Here is an 11,077-nt window from a genome sequence, read left to right on the forward strand (position 1 = left end):
GACTGCTGATTTTCCCCTTTTATTCTTTTACTGAAATAGGAACCCCGATACTCAAACTCATAGCCACCCATAAGGAACATTTCCCAGTTTTCCTTGCAGAGGAAAAGGACATATCACTGAGTTCTGGCTGATGGTGTCTAACTTTTTTAAGTGAAAATTTTTACTTTTATTTTTATTTTTTAAAAGTGCTAGGGATCAAACCTTGCAGCACATTCCCAGCTCTGAAACAGTGCATTTTTTGGAAGTGTCCTTACAGGAAAAGAGTATGCTTCTTTTTTCCCTCTCCCTAACTCCTACTTACTGAAATATGGATATGATGGCTAGTATTCCAGCAACCACCCTACACTCAGGATGGTGGGAGAAGAAGATAGAGAAACTTGAATATTTCACACTGTGAAACTGCTAGAATGTCAACCTCCAAACTTCTTTTACATGAGAAAAACGTACTTCTATTTTGTTTATGATTTTTAGTTTTTAGTCACTTACAATTAAACAAGGCATAGACTATTTTTTGGTATAAAACCCTGAGATTTTGCAGTAATGTTTAATGAAACAGGTTGTGAACACATAGTGCTAGTTACTTCATAACGGAATAGAGGCTTAAAAAATGTAAGAGCTTATAGCAAAATCCATAAAATGAGGGGCTGGCAGAGTGGCTCATATGGTAAGAGCATGAGGCCCTGAGTTCAAATCCTAGTGCTGAAAAAATCCATGAACTGGCAAATGTATACATAAAGTTTACTTTTCAAAACACTTAGGTCCCATCACCTTCAGGGATAACAGCCTCTTTCTTCTATTAAATGAATACTGGGCCACTGTGGGAAACACACGAGTGGGAATGAACCATGTCTACTCCTTATTCTACCTGACACCTCCATAGATACTTATGTTTTCCTCCAGCCAGCACACCACACCCTCCTGGTTCTTTCACTGACTTCTACCCTGACCTCTCTCCTCCATCTCCCATCTCTAACCAAACACTGGCACTTCCCAAGGTCAGTCATCAGCTCTTGACTATCTTTTATGCCAAGGGCAGAAGCCCAAAATTCCTAAGTGTCACTGATCAAGAGGAACCATTTCTAACCCTTCACTACACAAATCAAACAAAAAACAACAACTGAAAGTGTTGCAACAACACCAGTTTGAGCTCTCTAAACTCAAAACTTCCTGTTGAAGACAATAGGTGGGATCCATGCTTTGACCCCAAATTCACACAGAAAGAAGTGTCCATGAGTACAGTAAAGAAGGAAACCACAGCCTTAGAAATAGCAAAGGACAGGAATCATAAAAGGATGTGAGAGTTCAATGAACTTCTTGATAACAAAATGAACTGAAGTGCTAAAATGGAGAAAACAAAACAAAATGCAACCAAAGTGTGTGCTTCTGGAAGACTTGGGAGAAAATAGAAGCCTCTGTCCTCTGGAAACTTGGAGGAGCTCTGGACTAATATCTAACACATGCAATGGTAGATGAGAGTAAGAAGTTGGGGATTGCAACAAAGATTGAAATCCGGCCAGGCGCCGATGCCTCACACACATAATCCTAGCTACTCAGGAGGCAAAGACCAGGAGAATCGTGGTTCAAAGCCAGCCCAGGCAAATGGTTCATCTCAAAAAAAATCCATCACAAAAAGGGATGGCAGAATGGCTCAAGGTGTATGTAGGCCCTGAGTTCAAGCCCCACTACCACAAAAAAAAAAAAAAACTGAAGGTCTGTATAAGATGCAACTGTAACTCACTCCACTCCTAGACTTACCTACAGAGAACATGGCCATTCCCCCAGCCTAAAAACCAGAAGGTATTACTTGTCAATAAACCAAACTGACCAACTGATTACTTTAACCTTCCAGTGTGACTGGAGCCCCAGAGTGAATTCTCATCTGGGACTTAGAGGGTTCTGCACCCCTCCACTTGACCTAAAGTGACATCTATTAGGGAACAATTCCACCTAAGCACACAGAGGTTTAAAATAAAGTTAAACTTCCACTCAAGAAAGAAGTCAGCCAAGACACTGCTGTGTGTCTCTCCTTCTTTCCTTGTCAAAATAGGAAAGCTTGTTATGGCCATCCTGCCCCTCCTCCTCCCCATTCTGTCCTTGTACAATGGTATTTTCAGGGGAGAGAGATGACAGACATCCTTCTAGAGACCTGACACTATACCCAAGAAGGAGACTACTGGGTATAAAACTGATGCTGCACTCTAAGCCACACACACTGACCAGTAACTGGCTGGGACTTTATCCTGCCCCACCCCCCGGAGAGGGCTGATGTGTTCTGCAAGCTGAAAGGAGAGAGAACTAGATCAAGCCCACACACCCTGCAAATCATCCCCAGTTAATGTTTTCTTGGGAAGACACACGTGGATTAATAAACAATCATCACAGTAGGCATGCATACATCCAGAACCTGACGGTTGCAATAGTTTATCTAAAAAAGAATGTATTTTATCTCAAAAGTCCATTACTGTAAACAAAACAATACACAGGAAAAGTTACAGGAAGAATGTCAGAATCATCACCCATTTTGGAAAGTATGTCAGATTTCAAAAGGAATGGGTAGTGTCCAAAGCTACTGGAGTGTTGCACTGGTGACATATTCTTTGTGATGATATGAATAGAAGCTTTCTTTTAAAAATCAAGTCTGATGTTTAATTAAAAAAAGTCTTATAGCACCATCCACAGAAATTTCTCTTTTTTTTTTTTTTTGGTGCAATTAGGGTTTGAATTCAGGGCTTCATGCTTAAGCCATGCCTCCAGTCCATTTTGCTCTGGTTATTTTGGAGATGGGGTCTTGTGAACTATTTGCCCAGGCTGACCTCAAACTGCAATCCTCCCAAACTCAGTTAGGATTATAGGCATTAGTCACCAGCACCTGGCCCAAAGAAATTTCTTAATGTGATAATGTTTCATTCAGCAGTGTTTTTGTTCAAAGCCTTGGTCTGCCATGGGCCACAAAAAGTTAAATAGCCAGTTGAAGAAGCTCCACAGCTGCACTAACACAAAGGTAGCTCTAATGCCAAATCTAAAAATCTGCCTCAAGGACCCCACCATCAGGGTGGTGATATAATGCATAACCCAAACTGGAACACTTGAGCGCAAAGGAGTGTGTGACCCTACTCATCACCCAATTTGCCCACACCATCACTTTCCACACCCACTGATGGGGCTGCTTCCACCCTCTGCCCCTTAAAGAGTAATACAGTCCACTGAAGCAACCAAACATTCAATGACTGAGGACCCCAATAGCTGTTTATGAAGATTATATCCATCAATACTTGTCATACTAAAAACTGAAACAGAAATTTCCAAAATACAAAAATATCCAAGTACGGTGGGGGAGGAGGGCACTCCTTTCTATTTCTGTTTTGCCCTGCTTTACTAAATAAACCTTTGACAAAAAAAAAAAAAAAAAAATATATATATATATATATATATATATATATATACAGCTTTAAATGTTCTAGGATTTGTCTTTCAGGGAACATAAATACAGGATTTCTACTGAGTAATAACATAAGACTGGAACTGCTTGTTTATAAGGTTTGTGCATATTTAGCTTTTGGTAAATATTGTCCAACAGTTTTCCAGGGTGATTATATCAATTCACACTCCTCAATGAGAGAGAAATGACAGAAAAAGAGCACATTTCTGGGGCTGGAAGTATCAAGAACCAAGACCCATGACAGAGGGCAAGCAAGAGGCTGTGCTAGCTAAGAGAGATGAAAAAGGATTCTATAGTTTATTGCATAATTCTCAACTCATAGGGTAGTTTCAAAGGTGCAAGAAGATACAAAGAACAGACGGACTGGAACAGAAGGTGCTGAGAACAAATCCTCAAGGGCTAGAGAATGCTAAATTAGAAGGGTTTACAGGGAGCTAGTGGAGTGGATCAATTGGTAGAGTACCTGCCTAGCAAGTGTGAGGTCATGTTCAAACCCCAGTACCACCACATTTAAAAAAAGGATTTACAATAGGGCAGGCATCAAGTTCTGAACTAAGTAAAATATGCGAGGGCAATATGAAATCCAAATAATGCCTGGTTAGACTCTTTGTCCTTGACCAGGCATAGGAGCAGAGGAGACACATAGGACTAGCAGATATCTAGCTTGAATAACCGAGGGATCTGTGATTCTATCTTCAGAAAAAGGAAACTGGAAGAAATGGGTCAGCAGAGAGTAAAAGACAAATTTGAGGGACAAGAATGGTTGTGAATGCTTATAATCCCAGCTACTCAGGAGGCAGAGATGGAGGATCATGGTTCTAGACCAGCCCAAGCCAACAACAACAACAAAAAGTTAGGGAGGCCCTATGTGAAAAATAACTAAAAGCTAAAAAGGCTGAGGTACAGCTCAAGTGGTAAAGCACATGCCTAGCAAGCACAAGGCCCTGAATTCAAATCACAGTACAACCAAGAGAGAGAGAAAGAGAGAAAGGGGGGCAAATTTGAGACAATTTGAGTTTGCACTGACTGAATGACCAATAAGTACTTATATACCGCTGAAATCACAGGAATAGCAGGACACAATGATGGTGACACAGCTCTGAGAATCAACCACTGAAAAGGGTCCCGGTTCTATAACAAATGTCCCCTCAATGTCAAAAACCCAAGAACAGTATTGCCTATAAATCCTATGTCCCAAAGGCCCTTTTAAAAACTCAGCAAAAACACCAGGAACCAGTGGCTCACACTTGTAATCCTAGCTACTTGAGTGCCTGCCTAGTGAGCGTGAGGCCCTGAGTGCAAACCCCAGAGCCAAAAACACAACCTCAGCAAAGTCTTTAGAGAAGCCCCAAGCTTGCCCTGTGGGGATCTTAACACAAAGGAAATGATGCCTCAACACCAATCAAAAGAACATCTGATGTTGGCAGGAAAAGGTAGGTCCTTCACAGAGACAACAGCACTCAAAAGACTAGCCTGTGGGTGCCTCTGGGGAGAAGCAGGTAGGAGGAAGAAGACCTCACAGTGTACCCTTTGCTCCTTTCAAATTCTGAACCAGACACTGCCTCGCTAAAATAACATGATAAAGTTTAACTTTCTTTAGAAGGTCACTCAACTTAGTAGGCTCAGTGCCATCCCTCTTGTTGGGCAAACAACATGAGAACAAAGATCAGGGACTGGCACATGAAGATGGCTAATAGGGATCATGTGGGAGCGCCTCACTACTCCCCCAACAAGTAGCCACCATGTGACAAGACTTGAAAAGCAGGGACATTGCCTAATGCCAGGAAATCAGTATTCATTCAACAAGACCTGGCTAAATTAACAGTCAAGAGTCAGTCCTTGTTTCTTTTCCAAACCAGAAGAATGGCTGTAGTTTTTCATCCCCATACCCTTCAGGACCAGTCAAGACCTGGGGGGCTGTCACAGCCGGTGTAGGTTACCAAGCTTTTTGGTGGAAGATACTCTACCTATATGATCCTAGAAATGATACAAAAGGGTGAAAGTCAGAAATATTGATTAAAAACTGCTTCAAACCTTTAAAGAATGATTATTTCCACTGTGAAATCTTTAATAAGATTCTTTTCGTTTTGGTGGGACTGGGGTTTGAACTCAGGGCTTCACACTTGTAAAACAGGCACTCTACTACTTGAGCCACTCCTTCAGTTCATCTTGTTCTGGTTATTCTGGAGATGGGCTATTTGCCCTGACTAATCTTTTGCTGATCCTCCAGATCTCAGTCTTCCCAGCAGCTAAGATTATAGGTGTGAGCCACCAGCACCTGGCTACAAAATTCATTTTAAAAGTTTCTCAGCTGGATGTGTTAGTACACACCTGTAAGGTCTGCATTCAGATTCAGGAGGCAAAGGCAGGAGGATCATGAGTTCAAGGCCAGGATGGTCTATATAACCAGGCCCCGGCTCAAAAAAACAAGGGCTGGCAGTGTAGCTCAGTGGTAGAGAACTTGCCTAGCAAGTGCAAGACCATGGACCAATTCCCAGCATGGCAAAAAATTCTTTAAATCAGGCAAACTTTAAATATTTAAATTTGGGAAATCAAAATTGATGTAAATCCTGAATATTAATCTCATAAGCACTGATAGCAGTCTTGCTCAGAGCCAAAGACACTGTATATAGTAGACTGGAGTCAGTGAATGAGAGGTGTTTAACACTGAATGCATGCTGCTAGAACCAATAGTTCTGGTGCTCACAGTCATCAACCAGAAAGCACTTCTTCTGGATAGCCTCACACCTACTCTGAGTGGAGCCGTGTGGCCACTCCCAGGGATGGGCTTCAAAATACATACATCACCAGCCATCCAATGAATGGGAAAGCAACCTTATCCATTTCTGCTACCAAAAAAAAATTTTTCCCACAGGCTCACTACACTTGTTTTTATATTTGACACTTAAAAAGACTTATTTTGCAATTTTTGTGATTCAGAGCTACATAAGAAAAATAGAAGGTCAGTCACCGGTGGTTTATGCCTGTAATTCTAGCTACTTGGGAGGTGAAGATCAAGAAGATCATGGTTCAAAGCCAGCCCAGGCAAATAATTCACAAGACCCTATCTCGAAAAAAACCCATCACAAAAAAGATGTAGACTCTGGGTTCAAACCCCAGTACCACAAAAAAATTAAAATAAAAAAAAAAAGAACTGAAGGCAGGTCACAGAAGACAAGTCCTTTCTATAAAACCCTCCTTCAAAGGTGGGGAATATAAGATTACTCCAAACACAATGTGAAGATTTAATCACCTTCTAAGACTAAGTTTATTCCTACAAAAGTTTATTGTAATCAGCAGCAACAATAACTGACAGGTTATTACATTGTGACATGTTCTGCCTTAGGTGTATAACATGGATACTTACAGAATCCACTCAAATGCCCTATGAAACACATGCAATTTTATTATTCCCAATTTAGGGATTGACAAACTGAGGCTTATACAAGTTAAGTGATTTGTTCAGTTATACAAGTGGCAGCATCAAAGCTCAAGGTGAACCTAGCTGATACTTAGACCTCTGCTCTTAATCACTGTCCTCAGTTAAAATTTAAATTCTCAGGCTGGAGAAATGGCTCAAATAGTAGAGCACTTACCAAGCACAAGGCCCTAAACTCAGACCCCAGTACCACCACCACCAATAATAATAATAAAACAAATTTTCCTTTCTACCTGGATATGTTGACACAACTTTAAGCCCAACTCAGGCTAGGATATACAGTGAGTTGAAGGCCAGCCTGGGCTACACAGTGAAATCCTGTGTCTAACAGACACACTCTCCTTTCTAAATAACGTCATCTACTTCTTCTCCATGCTGACTTTCATCAACCTAGGATTAAGCCTTAAAACAAAGAAAGCTCTAATTTTAACAGTACTTCAGCATCTAAGTGAAGTAGAAAATCCCAGAACCTTCACTTTGGCATCCAATCCAAGACCTCCTGAAATGCCAATCCAATCACATTTCAAGATACAAATCTTTTTTTTTTTTTTTTTTTTAGCGGGGGAGAGGGGGTAGTGCTGGGGCAGAACCCAGGGTCAAGAATGCTAAACAAGCATTCTACTATACTATATCCCCAGCATCTAAGGATTCCAATCTTTCAATTCAGATTTTATTCGTTTCCTAAATCCCATTGGAAAAAACATGCTTGGTCAGGAAGAGGACCATTCCTAAAGCTTAAATTCCAAGTTTCTCAGTTTGGTAACTATACTGTGCTTTGGGACTTTAAAATTATAAGCACTCAGAGGAGAACATTTCCTTTATTAGCAACTAGCTTTGAAAATTCCATTCTAGGATGCTAAATATAACAAAATACCTCTGACTTTATAAATAAGCACATTCTCCAGATTATTTCTGATAACAGTGATTGTCTATTAACCAGCTGGGTTGGCCACAGCACTAAGTGCTACTATAACCTTTTGAGGAATCTTTCAGATTTGTTCTAGCTCTTTTAAAGAATTGACCTAAAAATTGTTCTCTGGATTTTTCTACTACGAGATAAGAAAGTTCCCATTTCACAATTCATTTCCCTAAGACATCATCCTTGTGTTGTTATTTCTAACATCCTTGGATTGTAACACAGGGCACTGGCAAAGCCAGAATCATGGACACAGATTTTTCTCCAACCTATGAAACATAATAAATCAGGATTTGAAAAAATTTTATTACACATATATACATTACACATATATATATTTATCATGCTGGAGGCATAATTCAAAGGGTACAGTGCCTATCTAGCAAGCACAAGGTCCTGAGTTCAAACCCAGTACTGCCACTGGGGGCTGGGGCTCCTGACTGTAATCCTAGCAACTCAGGAGGCAGAGGTCAGGAGCATCATGATCTCAGGAGTTTGTGAGACCCTATCTCAAAAAAAACCCAATACAAAACAGGGCTGGAGGAGTGGCTGAAGTGGTAAAGCACCTGCCTAGCAAGTGTGAGGCACTGAGTTCAAACTCTAGTACCACAAAAAAAAAAAAAAGTACTGTCAAAAAAAAAAAGCAATGCATTTTGCAATTTTTAAAATATGCCCTTACTAAAATTCCCATAAATGACAATTCAAAAACACTAAATAAGGGGCTTAGGTACTGATTGCCTTCTTCTGGGCTAATAGCTACAACAGGCTTTTAACAGAATGCATATCTGCTATATTTTAGGGAAGGGTATGCACTTAACAGAACTCACAAACACAGGCATCCTTTAATTGTAGAAGTGGTTTAAGTGCAACTGTAATTATTAAGGCATCTATAGTTGGACAGTTCCTCATGTCCTCCCTACCTAAACCATGGATGTGAAAAGTAAGAACCAACTGACAATCTTTGAGGGATGATCAAGGAGTTGAGTGGGAGAAGCAAAAACTTTGTTTCACCTCATAACCTCATAGTTGTTTTTATTTTGCTTTGTTTACCATATCTAATTATTATAGTTAGCTTCTTTCTTCTCACATCTTCTTGGTCCACAGAATCCCACTAACAAAGTAAAATGCTACCCTTCAAAGGGTTAGAATCTTCAAATATCTGACTACTCATCAGTCATATGCTGAGTGAGTAGAGCTCTTCCCAGCCAGACTAGGGTATTCAACAGGAGCAACAGACTTCAAAGTACTTTATCTCTGCAAGATACACCTAAGTTTGTACCTCACCTAAATTTTCTCTAAAAGTTATTCTAAAAATCAAAAAATGTACAGTTATCCTAGGGCGCTGGTGGCTCAGGTCAGTAATCCTAGCTACTCAGGAGGCAGTGATCAGGAGTATTGCAGTTGGAAGCCAGACCGAGGCAAACAGTTCAGGAGACCCTATCTCGAAAAAGAAAAAAGCCATCACAAAAAAGGGAGTGGCTCAAGGTGTAGGCCCTGAGTTCAAACCTCAGTACCGCAAAAAAAAAAAAAAGATTGAACCTAAACTCCAGACAACCAATAATCTGGTGAGATTGTGGTGTCAGATTCTCCAACATCAAAACATACAAGAAATCCAGACGGTTAGGAGAAATCATGTGACCATGTGACCCAAAGCAAGCATCTACAGTAGGTCACCCGATGGCAACCCCTGAGTTAAGTAGTCTCCATCATTCTGGTCCAGACTCCCTCCCTACAGTATATTCTACACAGCACTGCGTGACCACTTTTCCAAATACACTGCTTCTGAGCATTGCTAACTCGAAAAGCACAAATACTACCACTAAATGCCAAACCTTAATGTTGTCATTCACACAGCCATTCTCCATCTTCCTCAACTACCCCATGCAAACCGTGCACTTCCAACCAAAGTAGTCTACCCACCAATCGGCTGAGTTCTTGTCAAGATGGCCTCCTTACCTTCCTCCTTCACCCCCCAACAATGCCCCCACTTGGCGCAGTAAACAAGCCCACCACTGAGAACAGACCCTCCAAAACCTGCTGAATAACAGGCTGGTTCACTCTGTGAGTCAAAACCCCTCTGTGATCAAAGCCAACGGGTTTAACCTCCAAGGCGGGGTTTAAATCTCCCAGGAGACAAACCCTTCAGCCTTGATCCCCTCGCCCCAAAAACTGTAGTAGCATTTTTAAGGGGAACACACAGCCCAGTCGCGGTTAGAGAAACCTCCCGGCAATAGGAGGCTCTGCAGCGTCATGAGATTTCACACCCAAGAAGGTGTTGGGGACCCCCAACCAGCCCTGCGAGGCAGGCGGCCATGCGCAACCTGCCCAGGGTGCCATTCCCATTCCCAATCCGCCCCAGAGCCGGGACCTGCTGACCTCCCGACGCGCGCCGCGCACACCCGAGGACCCTCTGTGCGTCCCAGGGCCGGTGCCGCCTTCGCCCGCGACAGAGTCGGAGGGCTAGACTCCCCGGCTGCACGCGCCGCCCCCGGGTCCACGCCGCCCCGGTCGCGTCCACCCGGACCATGCCGCCGCTACCTTGTCCTCCGGCGTTGCATCCGGCTCGCGGGCCGCCCTCTGCCTCAGCTCTGTCATGCTGGAGACTTCTGCGCTACGTCGCCACAGACAAGCAGCGCTGCCACCAAAACGGGCAGCTTAGCGCAGGCGCACGGACTCCTCGGCCGGGTGCAAACCACCCTGCAGCTCCGCAGCGGCCCCTCCGCAGCCCGGCCGCCAGCCTAGGAGCTCGGCTCTACTCAAAGCCGCCGCCGCCGCCCTTTCTCCCGAGCCGAGCGCAACTCGCCTTCCCTAGTCTCCGCCGCTCGCTCCTCCTCCAGGGAAGAGGGCTCAGCGCGAGCGCGCACGCGCACCGTCGCCAAGTCGGCCGGAGATCCGCCAATGGTGCGAACACCACGGGGAGGCGGGGCGACGGGGGAGGGACGGAGCAGAGCGAAGAGGCGTGCATTGGACGATAGCCTGAGGGGGCGGGAAAAAGGGTGCGGTTCTGCAAGTGATTAGCCAATAGGAGCTCCCGCCTGACTGCGGGCGTCCGGCGCGGGCTGCCAGGGTCCTGGAGGTAACTGGTTGCTGAGGGGCTAGGCGCCCCCTCCGAAGGTCTACAGCCTGTCGAGTACTTACTGTCCTCAGCAGACAGAGTTTGTCACACTTCAGGAAACGTTTGTGCAAGGTTACGCCCCCCACCCCCGGCAGTACTGGGGTTTGAACTTGGGGCTTGCTAGACAGGCGCTTTACCGCTTGAGCCTCCACCCCAGGAGAGGTTTGT

The 11,077-nt window shown here is 43.5% G+C and overlaps 1 protein-coding gene across 1 annotated transcript in view; it reads right to left on the minus strand.

Annotated features, from left to right (window-relative positions):
• Positions 1-10,647, minus strand: part of Cds2 (CDP-diacylglycerol synthase 2) — a 53,173-nt gene extending 42,526 nt beyond the window's left edge. The window contains exon 1 of the mRNA XM_020178338.2: positions 10,333-10,647. Within this exon, the coding sequence (XP_020033927.1) occupies positions 10,333-10,389 (57 nt within the window). The 5' untranslated portion in view covers positions 10,390-10,647. The remainder of the gene's footprint in view (positions 1-10,332) is intronic.
• Positions 10,648-11,077: the final 430 nt, after the last annotated feature.

The sequence above is a fragment of the Castor canadensis genome, chromosome 5 (assembly GCF_047511655.1).
Source record: "Castor canadensis chromosome 5, mCasCan1.hap1v2, whole genome shotgun sequence".
In the NCBI taxonomy this organism is placed as follows: Eukaryota; Metazoa; Chordata; class Mammalia; order Rodentia; family Castoridae; genus Castor; species Castor canadensis.